The sequence below is a fragment of the Pyrgilauda ruficollis genome, unplaced genomic scaffold (assembly GCF_017590135.1).
Source record: "Pyrgilauda ruficollis isolate IOZ18807 unplaced genomic scaffold, ASM1759013v1 scaffold14, whole genome shotgun sequence".
NCBI lineage: Eukaryota > Metazoa > Chordata > Aves > Passeriformes > Passeridae > Pyrgilauda > Pyrgilauda ruficollis.
The window spans coordinates 7,140,845-7,167,494 of NW_024512543.1; the positions used below are offsets into that span (position 1 = coordinate 7,140,845).

General features: G+C 39.7%; 1 protein-coding gene across 1 annotated transcript in view; it reads left to right on the plus strand.

Moving 5' to 3' along the window:
- Window positions 1–4,445: 4,445 nt before the first annotated feature.
- Window positions 4,446–26,650, plus strand: part of LOC121349541 (cytosolic phospholipase A2 epsilon-like) — a 32,768-nt gene continuing 10,563 nt past the window's right edge. Inside the window, exons 1-11 of the mRNA XM_041460088.1 lie at window positions 4,446–4,472; window positions 4,909–4,944; window positions 10,910–10,982; window positions 14,659–14,795; window positions 15,500–15,631; window positions 16,232–16,272; window positions 22,493–22,535; window positions 22,992–23,055; window positions 24,385–24,527; window positions 24,684–24,773; window positions 25,503–25,540. Coding sequence (XP_041316022.1) covers window positions 4,446–4,472; window positions 4,909–4,944; window positions 10,910–10,982; window positions 14,659–14,795; window positions 15,500–15,631; window positions 16,232–16,272; window positions 22,493–22,535; window positions 22,992–23,055; window positions 24,385–24,527; window positions 24,684–24,773; window positions 25,503–25,540 — 824 coding nt within the window. The remainder of the gene's footprint in view (window positions 4,473–4,908; window positions 4,945–10,909; window positions 10,983–14,658; window positions 14,796–15,499; window positions 15,632–16,231; window positions 16,273–22,492; window positions 22,536–22,991; window positions 23,056–24,384; window positions 24,528–24,683; window positions 24,774–25,502; window positions 25,541–26,650) is intronic.

Consider the following 26,650-nt stretch of genomic DNA (forward strand, 5'->3'; position numbering starts at 1 on the left):
CTGTGAATCTTTGCAGTCTCTATTAGGGCTCAGACATCTCTTAGGCTGACTGCTGATGAAGTTACCTCCTTAATTAGCCGGTAATATGAGGTGGATTCTTGATATTCTGAGAATTGGTTCAGATTGAAATTAGCTCTAGATTTCCCTGTAAAGATCCTGGGCTATGTGTCTTGCCTAATTATTGGGTAATTAGCTGATACAGGCTGGTGCTGGTATTCCTCACACCTGTGGTCTGTTGGGGTTAGGGCAGTGAAATAGCTGCTTGAAGAGTGCCTCAAGTGTTCAATGAACCTGGAAAGGTCAGGCAACCTCCGAGTGCTCCTGCAAAGGTAAAGAGAGGTGCTGTTGGGTGCTCAGATCTACAAAGTACAGGGAGAGACAGAGATAAAGGTTTTGAGATGAGGATTGCATTTGAAATTCTGTTGCAACAAATCTGAAGGCAGGGTTGCATATATTAACAGATGGGCGAACGCTTCAGTGATGATTTTTAAATGGGTAAAGCAGCCCAATTACTTCATGTGAGTGAGTAGGAGGAGCGAGATTTTATCTCTCCAAAACATATCAAGGGCATGTGGAATTGTTTTAATGCAGTTTCTCAATAGTCTTTTGAAAGTACTAGCCCTCCTTCATATATGTCATAATCAGAATAGTGTCTCAAGAAAAAAATGTAATCCCCCACCCTTCCACCTAGCATGATCTCTCTCTCCAATGACTGAAAGAATATTGTAGAGTTTTAAAGAACAGGTGTTTTGAAGGTGTGGTACATAGAAACATGAAAATAAAATGCCAACATATTAATCATACTAATGTGAGGGTTACGTACATATATATATGGGGGGATATTTTGTTTGGTTTTGGGTTTCGGTGTTCCTGTTTGGTTTTTTTATACCGAAGAGCTCCTTAAAATTAGTGTCACGCCAAAAATTACCAAGTCAAAGTTAAGTCTTTCAGAGTCTGAAATCTGACACCTTGGGATAGGAAAGTGTCACTTGTCATCCATGGTACCCCTTGTCTCTGGCGATTATTGAGTTCAAGTCCTGTGTGTAACTAGAGTTGGACTTGAGCTGCTTGCTCTTCTTTGACTAGTAGGATGAGGTCTTCGTAGATTTTGTGGCTTGTGGAAGCATTATACAAAAAGAAGAAAAACAAAGTGAAAGCCCAGGGAAAATCCCATGTTACAGATCTGACACTACATTTGTTAAATTGCTTAATTTGTTAATACTGAGTAATTATTTTCTCATGTGGCATCTGGCTATCATTTTTTAACACCCCTAGCATGTGCTTTGAATATTTACTCTTCTTGTTATGTTCAGGGTGTGTAAATGATGACTGCTCCCCTCGTCATCCCAAGGAGGGTACAAGGATACTCTTCTCTTGCAAGAAGATGAAGTCCCCAATTAGTCATACATTTCTGTAGTCCTGGATTATCAGAAGGTGACAAAGAGGTACATAAGGCAATTGTGGAGGATTGAAAGCAGCTGTTATTCCTCCCTGTCACCTATTGCAGCCAGATATACAATTATCTGAATGTCATGTTGGGGAAACTAGTGTTTGCAGCTGGCCAATTTAGATCAGAATGATATATTTTCTCCCCCTTGTCTTAATTAATACATAGATGCAAAATCATGTGCATGTGAATGTGCACTTGAAAGTGCATGATAAAAGATGAAAATTACTTCTTCCTTTTTACTCTCCATGTTACTGTTCAGAGCTTTAAAGAGACTGTTGAGTGTTCTGTCATCAGTTACACAGTCTCTCTAATCTTCAAAAATCCAGGTAAGAGAGTAAGTCGACTATATATGATGATCTCTGGCAATTTAAAACCATTAATGTGGAAATGTGATTGCTAAAAAGAGGCAATATATGACTCTTTAGACTTCGGGTAAATTCAGACATGAATTTGCTTAATGCATGCTTTATGGTTGTCTTTGAAATTGTCCTTGAATTGTGGAAGAACTAATGAAAAATGCAAAAACCCCAACATGATACATGACCTTGGGAGTTGTAATATTTTTGAAATTATAATCCTCGGGACACATTTCTACTTCTAAAAGTCCAGTGGGACAAACTGCAAATTCATCATTTTTTATTTTAAGCAGGTGGTGTAGTAGACACCAATGAATATGCCATCAAGTTTTCTCAGTGCTGATAAGGACTAACTGTCAAAGGTGTTGTGAGCATTCAGTGCTTAGTTCTATCAGGTATTCGCTGCATGAATGAGAAACTGTTGAGGTCATTATTCTTGCCTGCCATAAAGATGCCAGGTCTTTAAAAGATAGTGTATTCCAAAGACTTCTTGTGTATGTGGGCAGGTAATGGTTAAGGGAGAAACTGCCAGCTAAAAATCTGATGGTGGTCATGAGCAGGGGAGGGAGAATTATTTAGGAACATGTTTTGGAAATGGCAATGAAGACATTGTTTTGAGATGAGGAAAACAGTCTGAACATCACGAAACCATTTAATGGGTAAAGATGCACTGACTCTGGAATAATCTTACAAATTGTGAAGTGCTGTCTTATGTATGGATCTTAAAAACAGTGTGGGTAAGAGAATGCAGTGTCAGGGAGTCTTGTATTGGCTGTGAAACAGCTGGGATGTGTAAATGTGTGTAGGTGCATATGTCTGCTGGGACAGCTTGGGCAAGGTGAGCTGCATATCCTACCCTCTTTCTTTTGATAGAAGAAGTTTTGCAGATATTTTTAATGAAAATGGATTCCTGCTTTAAATTTTAATACTGGAATATTTCTAGGGAACATTCTTTCAGAAGCTGGAAAGAACTAGTTGTGAGAGAGAGGGCAAGTAAGTGATTCTCAGCTGTGACTGCTCCACCTGAATTTGTTCCTAAGGATTTAACACAGATATAAAGACAGAAGTTAGGGGAGGTATTTTGTCTTTGGGGTAAAGATGCACATGTTCATTGCAAGTATCTTTTGATCATTCCTTTAAGGAGCATTTCAGAAGCTGTAGATTCACATTTATGAGCCATTTTCCTTTGATTCTGAGAAGACAGTGTAAAGTGTTCCTATAGAGCAACCAGCTGGCCATTAATACTTCAGAGAGTACCATTGCATATTTTGAATGAGAACTTCTGAAGAGGCATCACATGTGTTTATCACACAACATAGAAGGAAACCACTTGTATCTGAAAAGAGGATTTTACTCCAGCAATGTTCCTTGGACAACACCTCCTCTCTACCTCTGTGCAGAATTATTTTGATACCAGCCTCCATGGCACAGGGGGGTGCACTTAGTGGCATCCACTGCAGTTTATAAGGTTGCTTTCTTTGCTTGCATCAAATGAATTAAACACCAATACAAGTAAGATGGATTTAAAATAATAACTTCAATTTCATGATGCAAGACTGAGTACTTGCTGCCTCCTATCATCAATCAGAGAGGCCAGAAAGAGTCTGGCAGAGCCAGAGTCTGCTCTTGCATGCTCCAAAATCTGCCAGCCTGCACATGCATGCTAGTTTAGGGCTACTCCGATACACTTTACAAGGCAGTGAGTCACAGTACACCGGCCTGTAGAGCAGTCAGGGAGGGTTTTGTGCCCTGCAGTTTCTCATAGTGTGTCTGCTGGGCTTGCTGTGAGAGCCAGCACACAGAGATCCCTTTGAAGTCAGCTCTGGGGATGGGTGAACTGCTGTGCTCCCCAGGCCCACGCAGGAGAGCACAACCCTCTCTCCTACCTCACCCTTCCACTCCCAAGTTTCACCTGCTGCTAATAGCTCCTCCCTTCCCCTTGGTTTGATTTAATATCAAACTGCAAGATTTCTGAACAGATTAACTTTTTTTTTTCCACGTATACAATAAATATCCAGGCAAAGCATACTCAGCATGTGTTGAGGTTTCTAAATGTAGCAGAAATGCTAAAAATAGCTTCGGGGGTGCTGCAGTCATTCAGATGTGTGGCATCACAATTGAGTCACCTTGCTGAACTGCAGGACTTCCCATAGCAGCACAGTTCAGGCAGGGAAGACTGCTACAGGTATTTGAGTTTCTGGTTTGGAAAGAAGATGCTGACACCTCTGCTATCCTGCAGCATGATGGTGGCAGTGTAGAGGTGCTCTGAGAGCTGTGATTTAATTAGTCAGAAGCACTTTGCTTGGGGGTTAGAGCTGTTGCATAAGTGCCGAACTTCTTTACCAGTAGTATTTCAAGAGAGCAATACCTGGGCAGAAAGGGGCTTCAGCACCCTCCCCAAACATTGCAGTGGGTAGAAAAGGAATTGCTCTTCATTCTGCTGACTCAGTTGAGGCACTCTAATAGGCTGCAGGAAGCAGGGAGGTGACTCCCTAATGACTGGAAATAATCAGGGGGTGGGGCAGGAGAGCCTCGTCATAAAATCCCTATTCCTCCTCCCCTAACCTGCATGAGGAGTTCCTGCCAGCCGTACGACTCAGTGAACTTTAACATTGGACTTACATGCAACTGGGGCTGCAATGGGATCAAATTTAAGTACAAGTGAGGTAAGCAAAAGAAGGTGATAGCAAGTGTAAAGTGGGTAAAATTGTCTGGTGTTCCAGTGAAGTTGGTCACAGAGGAAAACAAGTGGTTTGTGTTGTAGGGGCAATCAAGGGAAATTGAATTTGCTGTTCCTCAGATCTTGTTGCAAGGATGGCTTTCCTGGTCTAGGCTTTTGCAGAACCTCATGGTACACTTGTGTTTTTAAACCACATTTTAGGGCTAGAAACATTGCTTACTGTGCTTCTGCTTCCCTGCAAAAAAAAGGAAATAAGCTGGAAGAGAGTTGTGATGGTGGTCAGTAAAGCACCTAATGATGTAGTTAAAAAGCATAGCTCTAAATGTATCCTTGAATGTGTGATGTTTTGACATGTCAGCCTAAAGTAAGCATTTAACCTGCAGTTTAGTTTTCTTAACTTTGCCTTGTGTTGTTTTTCCTAGACTTTTACGAGCACCTCAGCACCAGCGGTGAGAACGGTAGGTAGCAATTAGCTGGCCCTTCATTAAATGCTGTCCAGTGCTGAATGTAGATCACCAGAAAAAATTTTAGGAATTCAATGGCTCAGGGGAAAACTGTGTTGCAAAGTTTACTGTGTTCAAAAGCTGAGCTGCGACTTCAGCTCTGTAGATGGAGCATTGCCATGGCTTTCCATAAGCTTTAAATAGTCCGGCTGCTGTTGGTGTCTGATGCTTATGTGTTGCACTTTATCTGGGCTGGTTTGTACTTCAACTATATCAAATTTTTAATTACTCCCTGTTTTTATTTCTTTGGATGAATTATTCCTATTTTCTTATACTTCATTCCTTCATAAGAAGAGCTTTTATGTGGGTCTTCCAGTTGTCCCTAGTGCTCTAGTATTCCTTGTAGCCTTTCTTTGCAGTGTAATGGTCTGTCCTAGAGCTTGCAATTCTCTGTGCAGCACAGCATTCACAGGTAAAATGGTGGAATAAATGTGGCGAGTTCAGTCTCCTGATGAGCTTGATCTCATCAGCCTAGTAGGAGTGGGAGTAGTGCCCAAACTTCTCTGAAGGTGAAAAAAAGAGCAAATGGTGCTTTGTAAAGGCTGAATTGAGGATTAATTATTTGCACAGGCCAATTAAAAATGGCTGGACAATTAGCAGACATTTATGTTAAGAGGTGTTAGCATAAAGGAAAATGTATCAGATGAGCTCCTATGAGCCAGTGAATGGGAGCAATGGCATTGGCAGCAGGATGAGGCTGTCCTCTGGCACTTGCAGTGGGTTTGGGGCTGCCAGTAGCAGTTGAACCTCTCGGAGGATCTGTCTTCAAGATGAGCTTTTGCCCCTCCTTCTGTGATCTGGGGACTTCCCAGCTTTGCATCCCCATAGGGAAATCAGAGTGATATAGACAATCTTTCAAATGGCCGTAAATTCTGTTTGCCTTGTGGAGGTTTGCTGTTATTGATAGTATCTGATGTCTGTTTGTGCCTGAGAGTCACTTATTTTCTCTGTTCAAAGTGAAATGCTATGGTAAAAGACTTTGCAGAATTTCTTCAAAAACTAGCTTCTAAAATAGTGTTTAGATCTCTGTATATAGTCTTGCGCCCTTAAGAAGTATGCTAGAATCATATAAATCGTTATTTTGAGTTTTAGCCTGTGTTTCGAAGATCCATCTGTTTTTTTTATCCATAGAGCGAGACCTGCACAATTGCATGGCTTTGGATTGTTACTTTTATCTTCAAGGTATTTAGGGTGGCAGAACTGACATGAATACTTACATGAGTACCTACAGTTTAGGGCAGGACCCTGAGCCCCTTCTTTCTGCCCTGAATCTCCAGGGTTAACAGAGGTAAATTTCAGGAAGGAATTGAACTTTATTCCTTTTTTTTTCTCCATGGAAGTTGGTATTTATATAAATACATAAGCCTAGTATACTTGAGTTGCTTTTTGTTACTCAGTATCTCAGTCAAGGAAATGAGTTTTCATTGTCAGATTGAGTTTCAGGGCAACTGATAGGATGTGTGGGTTTTCAATTTGAGCAGCCATATACATTAGAAAGAATATGTAAAATAGCTGGTGAGAAAAATTTGTTAGTGCCCTCATGCTGATAGTCAAAAGCGTAACACTTTTTAGATCACATAAATTACTGATAAAGACTGGTGTGGTCTTGAGGAAACAAAACATGTTGAACTGTGGGAATCCTGGTTACTCAGATTTGGATCCATTCTAACAAATGTCCAGCTGTGGACATTTGTTAGAATGTCTATTCTAACAAATGGAGCTGCAAACAGGAAGAGTTAAAAATGCCCCCATGAAAATTGCAGTCTGAAGCCGCAGAAGTTTTGCATAGCTCTTGGAAAGAAGCAGCCATTGACTCAGTGCTGCTCCATTTGTTTTTATCCTGAAACGAACCTGGGGACTTGTACTGACTGGATAAGACCCAGCTACAGGGTATTTTAAAATGGGTGAAATACGTACAAATTAGCAGTACAAGGAAAAGTGTTTCTTATGCATTTGACTTTGCCTGAGGTGAAATCCTGCCTGCCTTTGAGGCTTCAAAATTCTTTGAAGTTAAAAGATGCCACATACCTGACCCAGGTCAGAAGCAAGGCAGTGATCTGTGTTTTAAAGCCCTGCTACTCTTTCTGACAGGGTGAGCGATTTCTCTGTTGCTTTTCGCGGTTTTTAAAGTAGTGATCAGATTTATATTCCTGTTTGATGAGAAAGGTAAGGGAAGAGTGCTTTCCCCCAGTACATATGTGCTTTGATAAGTTCTTAATGTGACTTGGGAATATTTTATGAGTTTCACTCTTTTCTCCTTGAGAGAAAAATTCTGTGAAAGACTTTTAGCTTGGAACTTTACTAAAATAGAGCAATTTTAGAGACCAGTTATATAATTCATTCATATGGATGAGCGCTCATGTATGTGAACACTCCTATTGACTTCCCTCGGACTAGATATGTGAGGATTGCACAAGTGTGCCACAGGACTTAATTGAATTTTTATCTGACGTAGGACGGTGTGACCAAGTCTTGCATTTGCAACCTCATATATTTAAGTAATTTCAAAAGTGATCATTAAAATGCCTGGCTTGTGTTTCCGGTTTATGAGGTAAGATTCATGTAGCAGATGAAATAAATATAGAAGCTGAAAGTTGAAGTTTGTGTAATGACTGACTGTAATAACTGGCCTCAGAACTTACCTAGTCTGTGATATGGTCATCATCACATAAAAGGCAAGGATGTGGAAGTCCTTGCCGATTGCTAGGAGATTATCCAGTTTAGGACAAGTTTTTCTGTGTGACTTTGAGTAAGTGGCTGACAACTAGACTTGGTAATGCGTTCAGGCCCATAAAAGGGGTTGTAAGGTTGGACTTCCAGGACTGTAGTATGGGAAGGCACTCCACAACCCAAAATTGAGCACTAAGGATCATTTCCATAAGTTTGGAGAGTAAGATACACCAGAATGGAATTGTAAGAGCTGAGCAGAGAAATGTATAAATGGTAGATCCAGGTAACACAGCTGGGAACAACTTTCACATTTCCTATCTCCACGTGGCACTTGGCTGCAGGGAGATATCACTATCCACTTGAGATTCTCAAAGTAAGGGTCTCAGTGCTTGTTTTCCAAGAGCTGAGCCAAGGTGTTATTCTTTTTAAATGGTGTTAAGCTCAGTAATTAATAGACTTTCCATGGAATGGGGAACTTCTACCCATGTCCATTTTTCTGTAATCAAGGAATGCAAGCCTCCTTCTTTCTGGATAAGAGAGATGTTCCACATCTTCTGAAATAACATTTCTGAGGTCAAAAACACTTACAATTTATTGGATGGGGAAAGCAGGGACCAAACATAAATGTAAAAATCATGTCAGTAGATGTCAGGGATAGACAAGCCTTGGCTGCTGGTCCCTGTGTCTAGGAGGGCTTCTCTCTTTTACCCATGAGTATTTTATTCATATATAAAAGTAGTTGTAGCACTTCAGCTGTATAGTCTGGGCCTGATATCTTTTGGTTGCTTTTGATTGGAGACTGCAATCTTTGTTTGTTTGTTTTTTCCCCCCAAAGAGCTTATTTCTTTTGAGTCTATCCAGTTTATTCTTTGTGGACATGTTTGGAACAATGGAGCAGATAGAGGTGTGATACAGTCTTTGTGACAACTGAAATTTCCCACACCTGGCAATCCCAGGGCTTGCAAACTGTGCTCTGTAAAACTGCCCTGACAGGCCAGATGATGTAGAACAAAAGTGCCCATATCAGTGACTGCTCTGACCCTCCTGCTGCTGTCTCTCTGCCTCTCAGCTCTGCATCTTCGGACCCCTTGTCAACTCAAAGGGAAGTGCAAGATGATACCCTGGGGATTACTCAGGTTGTTTCTTGGAGGCAGTTTGTGTTCTCTGCTGACTTTTCAGAGGTGCTGAGGTTTTTGCTGGTGAGGACAAGGACCTCCTTCATTACATTGGCTTACTGTCCAATGTCATGTTATGGTCCCAGTTGCTTGACACTCTAGCAAAGCATTGTGAAGCACTTCAGGATAAGTCCTGTGATACTGTTGAAAAGACGTAATTTGGCAAAATTTATAGCCTGTATGAAGGAAATAATAGCAAGGTACATTTTATTAGCTAACATCAGTGTATAATTTTTGCTTTTGCTGCTTTATGATAAATACAGTCACTTCTGATGTCTGCATTAAGCAATAAAGCCCATGGGTTTGTGTTAGGACACTGTATAAGCTTTGTGAGGTTATACTATATCTACAAAAATAACAGAGAGAGGGCTTAGGGTTGTGGTAGAATCACAGAATATTCTGAGTACAAAGGAACCCACAAGGACCACAGAGTCCTAGCCCCGCACAGTGCCATCCCCAGGAATCACACCGTGTACCTGAGAGCATTGTCCAGACTGTTCTTGAACTCAGGTTGGTGCTGTGACCCCTCCCCTGGGGAGCCTGTTCCAGTGCCCAACCACCCTCTGGCTGAAGAACCCTTTCCTAATATGCAACCTAAACCTCCCCCAACCCAACTTCATTCCATTCCCGTGGGTTCTGTCACTGGTTACCACAGGAGAGATCAGTGCCTGCCACTCCTTTTCCCCTCACGAGGACATTGCAGACTGTGATGAGGTCTCCCCTCAGTCTGCTCCAGGCTGAACAGACCAAATGACCTCAGCCACTCTTCATATGGCTTCTCCTCAAGATCCTTCACCATCTTTGTTGCCCTCATTTGGACACTCTCTAATAGTTTCATGTCTTTCTTGTAAATATGCCACAATATGTGCATAAAACTAAAACTGTCCCCAGCACTCGAGGTGAGGCCACCCCAGTGCCAAGCAGAGCAGGACAATCCCCTCCCATGCCCGCTGTCCATGCTGTCCCTGACGCCCCCCAGGACACACTTGGCCTCCCTGGCTGCCAGGGCACTGCTGGCTCACATCCAACTTGCCACAGACCAGGATGCCCATGTACCTTTCCTGTGGCACTGCTTTCCAGCATCTTGTTCCCCAGGGTGTATTAGTACCTTGCTCTCACCAGCTGGTACAGATAGAAAGATTAGATAAATTTTTGGGCACATTAAAACCTGTTTCTGTTCTAAAACAGAACCAGTAAGTGGAAAGCTAAATATCAATTTGAGCAAGTATTGAGAGAAATAGTATCTGTACATAAATTGGTTTTAAAATGAAAGATGGTATACATGAAAGAGGAGATAGTATGTGAGAGAGAGTAAGAAGTTAAGCAGGTATCTCAAAGGTGAAATGGAGAAAGGGTTAATTTATAACCTGATGAATATGAAGATTTATTGGTATGAGCCATGAAGGTTAGGAGTTATTATAGACTTAATATCTCTAAGCTCAAGGTTTCTGATATCTAGTGGGGTTGTGAGTTAATTCCCAAGATCAGCTCTGGGATGATTTTTGCAGCTTTCTGCTGGGGGTCAGAGCTGAAGATGAGAGGTTCACCAGAGTCTTCAAGAGAAGTATCTCATCACTGTCAGCTGCATTTCTATTTTTGGCTATGTGCAGAAGTTTGTGGTGGTTTGGGGGCTTGTGCTGGTGCATGGTAGCCAGTTTTACTTTCACAACTCGTGTGACAGTATTTGGTGTCCCAGAGACAATCTGTTCCACTGCAGGCAGTGGTGTGTGAGAGGTGAGGACACCCACGAGTGTGCTTTAGGGGTGTTTATTGTGATAATGAGGGAGCAATGATTGGAAGACGTGATCTTTATCAAATCAAACTCTTGGCACCTATCATTAACTTGAGTGATTTTGAAATATATTACTTCTATTTCAGGTCTGAAGAGAGTTCTGTGCCAAAAATCTGTACAGATTTTTGACTGCCCTACTTGGTTTGATGAATTGTATTGTCTCAACCTTGAAAACCTTATTCTATATCCTCAGAACTTCAGGGTTACAGCAGTCTGTGACGACATACTGAAATAATAATGTCATCTTTTTTTTCCTTTTTTCCTTTTCTGAATTTGTGTGCAGGCACCAGTATCTCCTTTCAACTTGCTCACTGTAAAAATACTAAGAGTGAGGAATGCCCGGAAGGCAGACTTGCGTGAGTACTTCTACTATTGTTGGATGGTTCTTATAACTTTTTAAAGAAAATATTTGGACAGTGTTGTTCTTCTCAAATTGTGTAGGAAAAAAAGCATGTATTTCTGTAAGTTTGAAAGAATTATTTTTGACTTAATATTGAAACATTGCTTTCTCCTTTTAAATTTAAAGGGACTGACTCAAGGTGATGCATTTTATGTCTTTTTTTCATACCTTACTGTGTGAGATATATTTCTTACCCTTCTGACATCAGACTTAACTGCTGATCTGAGGTCTGCTCTGGAAACAATGAAAATCCTTGTATTTTTAAGTAAGAAACCTGAGTATTTCCTACAGAATTTCTGGATGGAAGAAAGGAGAGAACTGGCAATGCAGATGTAAAATCAGCAGTAGCAAGAAAGCCTACGAAAAGAAAATATTTACAAGCGAAAACATTCTATTACTTCTGCAGAATTTGTACATATCCAGGAAGTGATGATAACATCCAGTGTGTCTTGGAATTTATTTAACCTACAGAATGGAGCCATTTAAATTCAGAAAAAAAATTAACAGTGCAATACTCTGAGCACTTGACAGGAGTTTAAGTGAGGGATAGTGATGGGAAGTGAAAAAAGGATATCTAGAATTGAGACTTCAAAAGAAAAAGGTGAAATAAAGACAAAGAGAATTAGAAAATTCAAGTCTAAAGACCACATGAATAAATCTGAAAGATATAAAACAAAAAGTCCACACTATGTTTCCTAAAGTCTTGCTGAACATGGCCAAAATCAATTTTCTTTTGGTATGCTCAGAATTTCATGCAGCACATCATAGTTTGTAAGAAAATTTTAGCTAATGTAATCTATATTTTGATATAGATTTTAACATGTGTGATGGGTCAAGAATAGAGGGAAAACTTGGCAGAGGCTGGATTTGGTGGTTTCTGGCAGGAGGGATGTGGTTAGGTCACATGGAAGTTGTGCTTAACAACTGTATTTTTGAATGACTGATGACTATCAGGGAAGAAATCTCTGCTGCTCTTATATGTGGTATTCTGGGTTACTTAAGCATCTTCCACAATGTAATACTACTGTATTATATTACATGTATTACTGCTTATTTCTCTTTTCCCTTTGGTTCATTAGACAAAGTGAGAATACTTTATAAGGTATAAAATTAGGGGTTTCTTAAAGTTCTATTTTTATGTACAGAAGCACACATTCCATGAGCTTATAGTTGTATGCACAACTTTTTATTTATCAAAATCCAAATTTTAATATGCCTAAATGGTGTTTTGCACCAACCAAATTTGTGATCTGACCAGGCCACCACTGCAATTTCATCTACAAGCCCACATGGACAACTGAATGTGCATTTCTGTATTCCTGTACGTCTGTACTGCCTGCTTGTGTTTCATTTCCTTGTGGCTGTCCTTCTCAGAGCAACTTGGTCACAGTCACTCCTTATCACTGTGAATCATCAGGTGCTTTTTTGGCTAAACCTGCTGGTATGTCTGCCACACCATATGTCTTTCTTCTTGGTGTTCTGGCCTCAAGAGCAGACGAAAATCATATCTTGATCCCCTTGAGATGCCCCAAATTCAAAATGTGGGCATCCCAAACACTTGTTTAAAGTGTATCTGGCAGAGAGATTTGTAAGCTTTTCAGCAAGGGTATTTTCTTAACAGAAAATTTATTCTCTGAAAAAAACTGTATTATTGGGAAAAAAACTTGTCCATTTCTTTGTCTGCAGTGAGAAGGCATTTCAGGCAGTGTTTACTTTTTCTGAGACATCAATAATGCAAACATTTCAGCTAGTTTTCCTTGAACCCTCAGTATTTTCAACTGTGGGAAAATGTCCCTTTTCTATCTATGTCTAATAGTAAATTTATGAAGCTTGTTACAATTCAGAGTTAGCATTTATTTCCTCCACTGTAGCTTTCCAATTTTACTGGTTAAATCTTGATGTTCCCTATGACTATTTTTTTCTCTTATGTGTATTTTCTCATGATTGGAGTGTTTGTGCTTTATTTATTGAAGTGAGCATTTCTTCTTGGTCATTGACTCTCATGTTCCTATTTACTAGTGAAAAATAAAAATACTTCAAAAGTATTTCTCCCTACTGATGTTTCAGAAAAAAATAATTTTAATTGATTTGAGTAGAGACCTGAGAATCTAGACTACGTTTTGGACCCTGACATTGACTGCATTATGGGATCTTGGACAAAGCATAGAATCATAGAATGGTTTAGGTTGGAAGGCACCTTAAAATGACCCCCCTGCCATGAGCAGGGACACATTCCACTAGATCAGGTTGATCAAAGCTCTATCTGGGATGGGGGATGGTCTTGAACAGTCCCAAGAAATTGAAGTTTTCTCAGTGTGCTTATTTGCGTAATCCTTATATTGCTGCTGTGAAGTAATCAGAGTGTCTCATCCTCTTTGAAAATGGAAACTGCAGCATTTAATCATCATTAACCATTGGCAGTTTCATTTGCTTATATTTGTGCCTCTGCCGAACATCTGATCAGTCACAGTCTTCTGCTCAGGTGCGGCTTAGGTGTCTTTCTGGAAATGCTTTCCTTGCCATAGTCACAATCCAGGTTTTGCTGATTGTGATAGCATGGTTAACAACACAATAAAGGCACGGCTTGGCTCATAGGAAAACCTAAATCTGTGATTGTTATGGAAAGATAAAGAGGAAATACATGAAGTAATTGCTCTTAATGTAATGTAATAACACTGTTACACGTTTTGAGCATGATGCAGGGATTGACTACAAGCTGAATTATTTGGCCTCCTCTGACTCACAAGCCTGCTGTAAGAATCAGGTGACTGGTTGAGCATTGGTGATGTGAAATAGGGAAATGCATTACAGGTGTGAGAGAAAGGCCATGGCCGCCTGTATCATGCTTCTGTTAAGTCTCGCTCCCTGGAGTTCTCCCTCCAATCTGAGGACTCAGAACATAGGAGAAGCTGATGTCTTCATTGGCACTCATGGCTTCCTTCCCCAAACATGGGTGGTGGCAGCATCTTTCCAGTCTGCAGACAGAGTAATAGGAAGGAATTGAACACTCAGTAATTTAATTATGGTGATGAAATGGATTTTTGTTTTCTGAAAGATATGCTGAGGAGCACACATCTTCTAAAATTTTGTCAAATATATGAATGAATAAGGAATAGGCACATTCTGATTTGTGATAAATTTTTCAGCTTTGATGTGAGAACACCTTTCATCAAAAAAATCTGTTCTTCAATTAAGCCAGCATGTTAATAAAGGCTTTCATTAAGATAAGGTACAAAATCTGGGGAAGAAATTATAGAAAACAAGTCTCTCTGTAGCCCAGATGGAAGGTTGTGAGGTGTGCTGCCTGTCCCAGCCATTTGGATAATCATGAAGATAAAGCTAAATGCAACATCTACTCTACGTGGAGGATGGTGCAACTTCAAGTATAAAGTAACATTAAAATAAAAAAAAAGTATGTCTGACTAAGAGTGAAAAGGTGGAAATGGGCATTGCAAATGTGAGGATGTCTGTTCTCCTGTTAGTGCTTCATTGTATTATTTACACCTAATCCTGTATATTTTAGGAAGAAAGCCTCAGCTGTGCTATCTTTGTCTTATTAGGGCTAAATGGGCACTGTGCAGTAATTCTTTCTCTGGATACATTTTAACTGTGCTCATCTTCTCCCTGCATAGTCACCCTTTCAGATTGCTATGTGACCCTGTGGCTGCCCACTGCCTCAGCAGAGAAGGTTCGGACCAGGACCATCAGGAACAGCAAAAACCCCGTTTGGAACGAAGCTTTCTGCTACAAGATTGACCGACGTGTCAAGGTAACTGGCACCAATTCTTTTCACCATTTGGCGTCTGCTGGTGGTCATTAGGTTACACAGAACTGCAGTAAGCCAATACATATCTAGCTAGTTCCAAACACAGAATGGTAAAGATTCCTCAGGAAAAAAAATCCTGTTGCTTACATCCTCCTTAGTGTTGTTCTATTCCCCTTATTTATTACTTAAACATGTACTATACTGCAATAAAAAGGAATTAAGTGCTCTTCAGAACGCAGCCTTACTATCCTATCCCCAATCTTGACATAAAAAAGCAAAACCCAAGAAAAAGATCACATAAAAATAATAACAAATTCACTCGGTTCTAGATATTGTGAAAATTCTTTAAGCCATCTTTATGTACCTGTGACTGTTTTATACACTTAGAACCAAAGGCCATAAAATAAATGTAGAAACATTTAATGCAGTTATTTATCACAAACTCATGAATGTTCTGTATGACCTGTTTGTCTTGTCTGCCTAGGGAAAGGAAACAAGCTTGCTTCTTTTTTGTATGAAGAGTTATCAGTAATCTGACATCTAATAAACCCAAGTCTCTCTCCTTTTTCTCTTTCACTTTCTCATTTTTTCTCCTTCCCATAAAACTGGAGGAGCAAGGAAAGAAAACCTAGTCTAGAGATTTTCCTGCCTTAGGGAGCTCTTATATGTAGTAGTAGCTCCATTATATTCTTAACCTCTTTGTGCAGAATGTGCTGGAGCTGAAGGTGTGTGATGAAGACACGGTCACCAGGGATGATGAACTCTGCACAGTTCTCTTTGACATAGATAAGCTCACTGTGGGACGTACTGTCCGCGTGAAGTTTCAGCTGAATCCGCAGGTGAGCAATGGCATTGGTGAGAACAAAAGGAAATCCTCTCCTTCCATCCCAATAGATCCTTTTACAGTGTTTCATTTTAAGAAACATCTATTTAAACTGTATTTTGTTGCAATTCTAAGAAATTGTGGTTTTTGCTAGCTTTTGTTTAGAACAAATAACCATGCTGAAAATACAGGATGGAACCACCTACAACTAGTTGTCCAGTCTTCATTCTGAATATTTCTGGGATGTTTGTTGGCTTGTGGTGTAAATTCTGAATTTTCAGCTCCTTTTAACTGTAATGGTATTAAAGAGGTTACTTAGTTTTTTTTGGGAATTGAAATCTGAACAAATGGCTCTTTCAGCAGAATAGCAGTTCTTAAGCATGCAGATGTGCTTATGAAACATTTAGATTCAAAAATTTCATTTTAGCAAGTGCTTTTTAATATCTAAAAATTCAATATCTTCAGTCAAAACTATGGTTTTCTTACATTCTGGAAATTTTCCTGAATTCTATTTTAAATGCATATTTAAAAAATTATATGTAACTGGTATGATGAAAGCTGTGAAGAAAAATAAGTAATCAGTCTTTCGTTTTTTTTTTAAATCTTCTATCTTCAGGCACGTGAGGAGCTGGAAGTGGAGTTCACATTGCAGAACACGTGAGTAGAGTCCTAAATTCTTAATAAAGTGTTATGTTCAGTATAAAAATAGTTTTAAAATCTGGCTCATATGTGATGCTGCTTCTTAAACCTGCAGTCTCTAAAAGCAGTAGCTAGATGTTTTCATTCCAGTATAGTAAAATGGAATTTTAGAATACATACTTTTAGATTTCAAATATCTGAAATGTGTTGTTTTTTTTTTTCCTTGTTTGAATTCTGCCTCTTAGGCAGCAACTTCTTCCTGCTCTCTTTTTTCTTATTGGGACAATGAGATACACAAGGAAGTATGAAAACAGTTAAAATATTCAGGAAGTTTTGACCCTTAGGAGTGCCAAGCCTAAATGCCCTAATTACCTCCTGCTTGGAGAATCTGGTTTTTCAAATCCACAACACTGTAAAATGCACTTCCATAAGCTGACCTGTTCAATTCATCTGGCTACACATGGGGACCTGTGGTAGAGAAAGGAACCAAATATTCTGCATAAAGTAAGGTTCAAAGACCACTGTGGGAGTCTGGGGACTGAGGAACCAGGAAAGCTGGAGGGGCAGCAGTAGCTTCTCTTGGTAGGCTTGAAAGATGATGGTGCAGTTTGACTATTTAGAGGATGTATTTAGGGAAGGTACTGCTCTTAGATGGCATGGCTGGAATCTTCTCAAGGCATTTGGGGCACTTCAGGAGGCCTAGCAGGATAATACTTGGGTGGATACTTTGAATTCCTGACAGCAGGGAAAATAAGAACTTGGTGGTGTAAGGACAGTGTTGAGAACTGGAGAAGGAAAGATCTCGGTGTTCACACACAAAAAAGTTATCAGAGCTGTAGGAGTCTCAAAATCTCTTTTTACAAGTCATGGAGACTCATCAGGGTGGATTGTTTGCTGTTTACTGTGCACCAGAACTGGCAAAAGGCCCAGCAACACCAAGACAAACATTGCCTGTCACATCACAGGAGTGTCACACATCAGTAATGGCAGAGGGGAAGCTCCAGTAGGCATCACAGATATCCTGGCCAGGGTCCTCCTTCTTTTGCAAGTTCCAGGATGGGTTATGGAGTTGGTACAGAGAATCACACTCTTGATAATCCTGTCTTTAATGGGGGAGATCCAAGCAGGTTGTCTGGCTTGGATGTTGTGCACAAGTGGGTTTGTGGAGGCTGGAACTTGTCTTGGAGCATGTGTGCCATCAGCTCTGTGCCAAACTCTTTTGTCTGACCTTGTAGCTGATTGCCTTTTCCTGGAGTTGTATTCAGTAAAGTCAGAAATGGGACAATTTTCACAAGTGATGCCTGAGTAGGAATTCTGCTGGTTGGAAGGTGATAGTTGGAACTGTACCATTAAAAATGATCCTCTGCAGTCTCAAGGGAGAGGTTTTAAAAATCATGACAGTCATGGCTCAGCTGGTCCAGCAAGAAGGCATCTGGTCTACTGTTTTTCATTCATAGTGTGGCTCCTGAATGTAATAGCTGTGGCCTGAAGAACTCCACCTGCAAAGGCAAGAAGGTGCTGCATTATAAGTGAGGGAATGTCCCTGTGAGCTCACAGTAGGACTGAGAAAATGGGCTTGATGCCAGAAGGCAGATAGACCTTTTCCCCTACTATCCTTCATTCACATTTCTTGCGTTTGTGTGGTGGTCAATGCTGTTCTGCCCATCGGCTGAGTCTGGAATAAAGGTCTAAGCACATCTGGATTGATTCAATATGTGGTCTTGGTAGGCTATTGAGAGGGTGGTTTTTTTCCTTCACTTCAGAATGTGTGATGTCAGGAGCAATTAATGAAGGGATTTGTCCACTAAAATTGTAGACAATGGATTGCATAGATAAACTAGAGAGCCCTGGAAAGGTCTGAACAACTGAAGTGAAGTAGTTGAGATGGGTCACCAGAAAGCTATGGACTCAAACCAACCTCTTCTTTGTTGTGAACAAGCTCAGCAGGTTTTAGCTAGATTTTTTTGTCAGTGCTGGATGGGAGAAATGTTGACAGAGATTAGAGATAATTTTCAGTGGGAGAGAGCCCTCTGATAACAAAGAGTACAGCTAAGCGTGGGGGATAGTTTCTAGAAATCCTGTATTGTAGTGGGAACAATGAGAACATACTTTTGGGGGGGGGGGGGAGTATGGCAGTTTATTTCTGAAATTAATAAATTTTCCCACTGGCAATTTTTCCTGATGCTCTTTATCCACAGTTTTTAATTTCTTCCCCATCTTCATTCTAGATTTTATTAATTGCAAGATGTATTACATTAGCTTGTTCTTTCTTTCCAGCATTTCAGGTGAATAATACCACACATGAAGTGTAACCCCAGGCCAGGAATGTTTCCTGGGTTGCACCTATGATAGTGGCTATGCCGCTCCTATTTTTGTTTGCCTATAATCTCACTGCAAAGGTTGTGTTTGGTGTTACCTTTACCAAAAAGAATATTGTAGCAATCACCTCATGTTACATTGGAGGGCTGTATGATAATTTGTTCCTGCATCCATTCCTGTTGTATTTTATTTAAAATGGAAGAAAAGCTACAGTTTGTTAGTGGGTTTCCACAACAGCAAGATGAATACCCTCTCTAGTTTTGCCTCACCCTTACGCCACTGCTGCAGCACCAGCAAACACTCTCCTCTCTGCTGCAGAGTGGCAGGCACTGAGGGCCAGATGTTTGATCCCAAGGATATGGAGAGGAAGGCATGCTCCTTCCTCCAAGTGCCTTTTCACCAGCCACCAAGCCAAGGGATTGCAAATGCCTGCCCAGTGTTTCCTGGGCCCATTAGCGGAGCCCAGCTGGCGTGAGAGCCGCCGCGCTTGGGCAGCAGTGACAGAAAAGGTAAGGCCGTTGTACAGAGGTTGCTGGTCCGTGTGCTTTAGTGCTTTTTGTGCTTTCTCTGGGGATTATCAGCGGTAACCTGGGCTTTCTCCTGTGTCTCCACGGGCAGGGTGCAGCATCAGAACGAGCCCATCCGCGTTGCCACAGGGACAGGGTCCCGCTGGAGCAGGTGGCTGCGCTCGCTCAACATCCCCCTCCCCTCCGACTTCTACTGAACGCCACGCCTGACACTGAGGGCCACAAAGAGGCTTCTGCTGAACTGCAAGGTGATGTGAGCTCCCAAGGAAAGGTCCAAGAGGCCCAGGGTATTTGCTGTACCTGCTGATCTTCTTTTTGGCCTCTTTTATCTTTCAGATGTCCCAAGGTGAGGAAGTGCATCTCTAACAACTCTTAGAAGAATGAAGGATCACTCTTACACAACCTTTCGTCTCCACTCCCTCTCCCTTTTTTTTCAAATGTGAAAGACTTTTAAAACAAAGCCCAATTAACAGAAATAAATGTAAATAGGTGTAAAAAAAGCTGTATAAAAGTTAAATATTAATTATTGAAATATGGCAAAAGCAGGATTTTTAGAAAATAAAAGTCTTTTTTTTCTTTCTGTAGTTCTGCTGTGTTATTTTGAGAAATCCTCCTCACGTGAAGGGGGAGCCAACAGATCATGCCAGCCATTTGGCTTGGGTACTGCTGAGAAACCGTCAGGCTGAGTCTCCATCAGTTGGGGGCCAAATGTACTGTTTGTATTTATGGGTGGAGGAGCACTGAAGGCGAAAGTTTTAAGTTAAGAAAGAACCTTTGAGGTGAATACAGCTTTCTTTTCTGAAACAATACCATCCCCCATGCTTCTCTTGGGTTGTCAGAAAGCCCAGAAAAGTAGCCTGCAATAATTGTGGAAGGTACTAAAGGAAGGGAAAGCTGGATCTGACATGAAAAAATTCAAAACTTTTACATAGGTATCAAAAAATCCAGATCCTCTGGTGAAATGGAGCATAGTAGCCTGCTCTAAATGAGAACTGCAATATAAGAATCTGTGTGACTGTAAGTTCCTATTCAAAATTACCCATTCCGTTATGTAAAGCATAATCCAAAAAGGAGAAGGCTGATGTTTGATGGATACCAGGTGATGGGAAATGATCCCTGGATTCATAGAGTCCACTGCAGCCTTAGGCATTCCTGCAACAGACTTTTAGTGAGGAAGTATGCCCAGAGTCTCTGTTTTTGTCTTTTCTGCTACAGGTCATTATATACTCCTAATTCTCCTAGTGAAACTGAGGTCTGCAATAAAAAAAGCCCACAAATCACAAACTGTGATGGAGAAGAGAACAGGAACATAACTCTTTGTGATCAGAGCTGTCTAACAGCAGGCTGGTTGTCAGAGAAATTACCAGCTAATCCCAGCTAGTGGAACTTATTCAGTTCTCCAAAGGTAGGCAAAATATTCAAAGATCCCTGCCAAGCCGAGCTCTTCTGCACTCAGCTCAGCTGTGTCTAGCCACATCTTTCCTAAGATTCAGAGAGAGATGAGTGTCCTTGCTGTTCTTAAAACAAAGGTATGGACCACAAGGTTAAAAAAAAAAATAAATTAAAGCATCTGTCTTATGCTGTTACTCACAGAAGCCTTGAAATTTGGGATATAAAAGTTAAAAGAACAGCGTGGGGAGTAACTAACAAGTGACAGCAGCTGGGCTTCCTTACAGTGGTGGCAGCAGAGGTGACAAGCCAACAGAGGCATCTTAGCCATTGGTCCTTCGTGACGGAGGTGTCCTGGCTCTTCCCAGGGGCCTTCCAAGCTCTGCTCTGTTCTGTACAACAATGCAGCGTCTCCCACCCTGTTTGAAGGACATGCCTTGGACCTTCTAACTTTGAACCTAATTTTACACTTTGCTGATGCTAGCAACTCAAATAATACTGCACTTTACTAGATGTTTACCTCCATGAACAGATTTCTTTACCCGTCTTTGCACTTTCATTCCACCAGGCTATGCAGGCTGAGGTCTTCTAATATCTATCATGCTGTTTCTTGCTTTACTTGATTTTTAATGAGCTATTTGAGGATGGTGACACACCATATGTCATGTAAGGTTACAACTATTTGACTACAAAATAGTAATTAAGTACAAAAATTTGTATCTGAAACAAAACTGATGTTTACATGCATTTACCTGTATGCAGATGGAAACACTGAATATGTTTTTACCAATTCCTGACCAATGTTCTTTGAATTCTTTAGAATTACATTTCCAAAAAAAAAAAATTTACATAATTTTGAAGTTTGTAACTGGGAGTTTTTGACCAGAGGTGTTTGCTGGATTTTTTTTGTTGATGTTTTCTTATAATGGAAAGTTCTTCCTGAATGTTCTGCAGTGTGTTTAGACAGTTCATATTCTTTTCTTAAAGGAAATAATAATATTCTCTTAAAGAAAATATTGACTTGGAAACAAAACTTGAAGCTGTTTATGAGTTTTGCAATTTTGAGTGAATGTTATCATGTGTGTTTATACTGAAATCTAAATGTTGTGGTAAATTTTCACCTTAAGTGGATAAAAACAATGTCATTCATCTAATTTTAAAGGAATCGTATTGTTTGGTTTCAGCTGAGATAAAATACATCAAATACAGAACTGTATGAGACCTCAAAATGTGTAATCCATGGCTTGCAAAGTCTGAATAAACAGCTCATGCTCTCTGCAGCAGGCTGGGGAGTCAGTGCTCAGTCCTTTACAGGTTACATATGTATGTATTCCCTTTGGTGCAATCTCAGTTCTTGAGAGATTATATGAATTTACATCTGTAATTTAATGAAATTGTAAATTATGAGATAGCGTTAGTGAGACACTGCCTGATTTTTCTGATGGGAAAATACTTTAGAATATAGAAATTGTTGGCTGCAGTATGTGTATTCACCCCTGCCCCTAGATGGAGAGATACATGTATACATATAGTGATCTATTACAATCCCATATGTGATTTGCAGATCACTTCATAGAGGTAAGTAGAATTTTTCCTGCCGTTAGGGAAATTTTTCTATAAATTGTGCAAAGCTAGGCAGTTGTATTAGACAAAAACCTGGGTAAAACTGTGTAATGCTCAAAAGAATCAAGATGGTTTTAACAGCTGCAGCTGTCCTCAAAATCAATGTGTCTCGTACCAGTATTTATTGCATGGTTTATTGAAGCAAATGTGTAAGACCACAGGAGCATAAATCCAGCTTCATATTCTATTGTGAGTGGATGGAAAAAACTGCAATTCAGCTCGTCATCTAATCCTAAGCTTTAAAGTATTTTTAGGTGAGAATGTTAAAGTCAGAAATGTCAAAGGTCATGTAAGAACTAATGTGTTAACCATAGACTTAAATATTTGTCTGAGTTTTCCCACCTGTGACATTATTTTCCTTCTTATTTTTTTTTTTTCAGTCTGGACTATCCAGATGGCATTATTACAAATGGAGTACTAGTGGTAAAGTACATATTTATTATCATCTTTCTTGTGTCTGAATAACAAGTGTTTATGCTTCTAACTCTGGCAAATTTGAGCTGTGTCCCAAACCCAGCACTGCCACCTACTTTCTTCTCTAAATGATAGGCTCAGAGCTATCAGGAGTTAATGAAGAAAGTGTTACAGTGCTCATAAAAATGGTCCCATATGTTAATACACTCATTATTTTGAATAGGGCTCATCTTCTTCGCTTAATTGTCTCTCCTAAGTTCAAGCAGCTAATGAGTTGTTCCTCTTTATTTCAGTTTTGGAAAGAAATACCATATCATTATTGTCCTCGTGTTATCTGAAGGCATTGTAATAGATAATAATTGTCTTGCTCATTGATCAACCAGAGGGGTTGGCTGGGAACAGTATGAATCACTTGCAATGACATTTACACTTCTCTCAATCATCATTCATCCTCTCTTGCTGCAGGCACGTGAGGTTTCCTGTTTGGAGGTTAGAGTGGATACAGGGAAGCTGAAGCAGCAATCCACAAGTGAGGTTATTGCTTCATTAGCCTATTGTTCTTGTGTTGTGATTCAGCCATTATAGCAGATGTTGAAAAAAATTAATAATCTGTTGTGCACATTGCTCTATCTGTGTCATATAAGACTTAGTTTTGCCACGCCCCACCTTGCAGAAAGATTGCATCTGTCAAAATTCAAGTTCATCAAGAGCTTAGTTATGAAGCAAATCTTAAACTGATGCGAAAATAGAGCCACAAACACTAGACTGAGAACCTTGGAAAAATGAGGTTCATTCTCTTTGTTTATTGTTTGTTCAAAACAATTTTTTCTAACTAAGTGGGATCTTTAAAAATTATGTTATAACTAATATGTAGAAATCTTATCCCATGTGTTTGATTTGTGTTTGAGTATGTAGAAAGTTTGTGCATATTTAGGGATTTGAAGGAGACTTTTTTTGGTTCCTTAATAAATATAATAAACCTAAGTTTAAATGCAAAGTTGTATCAAAGGGGTCTTTGCAAATTGCAGGGAAGCCCTTTGCTACCACAGAATCACTAAAACAGTACTTTGTCTGTAAAATATAGCTCTAACAAATACAGCAGGATTCTTCACTTGTTTTTAAGTTGATTTAAATGAGCTTGTGTAATGCTGCTCCTGGGGCAAATCTCAAAAACTCATCAGTGTTCTGAGTTAATTTGTGAATGGAAAATTGACTTCTATGAAGAAAATGGTAGCAATGACTGAGTTGCATTACAGGAAGTTTCAGACTGAGATGTAACATGGGGAGGAAAGGTTAGTGACCTAAAATTGTATGTCTCTTGGTCCTGATGTTGCAGAACACCATATGATCTCTCTGTAAACAAAAAGGCTTTTCTGTACAAGAAACACAGCCTTCAGGTTGTTTCAGGTTTGGTGACATGGGGGCACATTCCAAGTAGTCTGATTGAGTTTTGGGTTTATAGAATTATTTGTGAGTCTTAATATTATAAAATGTATGCTATGAACCAGAACAGACTGACATCAAATAAATTACTTTTATGCAACATGAATAATCCAAAATGCCTCTAAACTGACACTCCTCTAAATCCGAATCTTGGTTTCACGTATTCATGGAAAGCAGCTAACAAATAGCAAGCTCTAGTATTTTTTAAATCTGCGAATTCTGTACATTGATTATTTATATAGATTCACCAAGATATTTTAGATCAGTTTTCAGCCTGTTTTTGCTACCCAGAGTCAACTTAGTCAGTGTGGTGTAAGAAAAATTGAATAGTAAGTGAAGGATGTGTTTTTTAATTAGTTATGTATGTTTGCTTGTAACAGTTAAAATTCTGCTTGTTCCTTGCCTCTCTGTTTAGACCCAGAGCTTACATTTACAGTGAAAGGATCACATGAAGGAAGCCAGAAGATTTTGCTGGACTCTGGCCCCAGCCTTCATATAATCGTATTTCACTGCATCATAAATGACCAGACAAGACTGGATATCATATTACCAGAAGAGGTAAGTTCTCCTTCTGTCTGTTATTATTACTCAAATGAAATTAGAACAAGAAATTAATAGAACTAGTAAACTGAACTAGCCTTCTGAATGGAGAAGTTCTAGAGATTATAAACTTTATATGTGTTCATACCCAATTGCTTTTTTACATTTTTTTAGCTGGGTGATGGAAATGAAACAGAGAAATCTGGAGTCCTTTCTTTTCCCCTGAATTCACTCCCTTTGCAGAAGGAAATAATACTAGAAGAGGTGAGTGCTGTGAACCTTTTGAAATATGTATTCTAAAATATGCTTAATATTGTCCTGTTAGAAATAAAGTTACCAAGTAAACAAAATCACTGTATGAAATTGTACAGCTATTCATTAGAAATGTTAAAAATTTAAGGCTGCCATATTCAACTTTAAGGAAGAACATCTTAACAGTAATTTTAATAATACAACAGTCATTGTGAACCTGCATCCTACAGTTAGAATTAAGTGGTTTCAAAGAACAAAAAATGACTGTCAAATGTGCATCCACTCAAAACCACATTGTTTTTTGTTTTTTTTTTATATTGGGGCGATACTGGCTAAGAACTGAAAAAAGACTCATCCACATTATGAGCTTAATTCAGATTTTTGTTTGTCTAAATATTGATATTGGGGGTGCTTTTGTGGGCATTTTTTAAAAAAAATATTTTGATAAGGTAATTTTTCTCATTCTTGTTGCCCCTTCTAAACGTGCAAACTGGGAAGTGGTGTAAACATGCAAGCTTGTGGCACACTACTGCCCTAAACACACAGGCTTATTAGAGAAGAGAAACTTGATTCCAGGACGGGGAGTAGTGAGGTTTTGGTTAATTGTATAAAAATAACGTCCTTAGCCATATGATTTATTATTTGAGATTCACCTCTCTTAGTCCAGGCATTGCCCGAGCTTGAAGGAAAGAAACGTTTTATAATTTGGTAGTAATCATCTTTACCTTTCTCATTTTCCAGGATAATTCATTTCACTTGTGCTTGACAGCGAGAAAATGGTAAGATAGCCTCTTTTTGTCCTGTCACCCAGGACTTCTGTAAACTAGTTATGTAGGCTTTTTCTGTGATAGGCGCAGAGACGAACACGTACTGCGTGAGTGCTGTGCTGTGCTCACGTGGTGCCTGAGGTAAGTGCAAGGCTGCTGCACTTACAGCACTGTGCACTTCAGCAGCACTTTCTGAGCCTGCATTCAGAGTAAATCAGCTGGCTTTATGCCTGTTGTTCTCACACATCAACAAAACTGTACTAGTCACATATTATTTTATTCCTCATTTATGCCAGTTATCAGATCTGTAGAAGGACTGAAGTAGCCTCTACCAACTTTGCCAAATCACCAAAACAAACACGGGGTAGCCTGGCTTCTGCCCCTTCTGCTTCAATGAGCAGAATGGGAGCTGAGACCCGACCAGCTGCACTTCTGCCAACCCCCTTGCAGGGACAGAATTGCACCAGTGATAGGTAAAATTGAAGACAGTGACATTTTATGGTAGAGCTGAAAACTGCCTGTGGTTCACAGCACCCCACTACGGGATGAGATACAGAAGGACAGCGAGGTGGATTTTCACAGCACGAGAAAATTTTGTGTAAATGGAGGGCTACCTGTACAACCTCATCCCATGGCAAAATATACTGACCTGTACATTTAACAGATACAAATATAGAAAGAAAGCAAGAAAAATGTTAATCTACTGCTAAAAGAGTTGTTTGTTTTTGTAAGGTAAATCATTTGACCTTATTCTGTTTTCAAAATTACACTGTGTGACAAATTTGCTGTAGAAGAGAGGTTAGTAGTATTAATCCTTGAAACATACATATTTGTGAAATATTGGTGAAAATTATTTTCAGTACAGAGTCTGCAGCCACCAGAGGGTGATGTGACCCAGAAGATTTGGTCAATATTTAATGTTATTCTCAGTAATAAGTGCATTTATGTTGCTGTAGGCACATAACAATAGCTGCAATTTGATTAGGTTTGCACCTTTTTTTCTGAATCTTCTTTTGCTTCACATTTCTCAAGGGACAAAATTCCATGTGTCTGCACATGGGAAAAAAAAGAAGTGAAGAATGTTCTTGTATATTGCAGGATGAAGCTTGTGAGTACTTATCT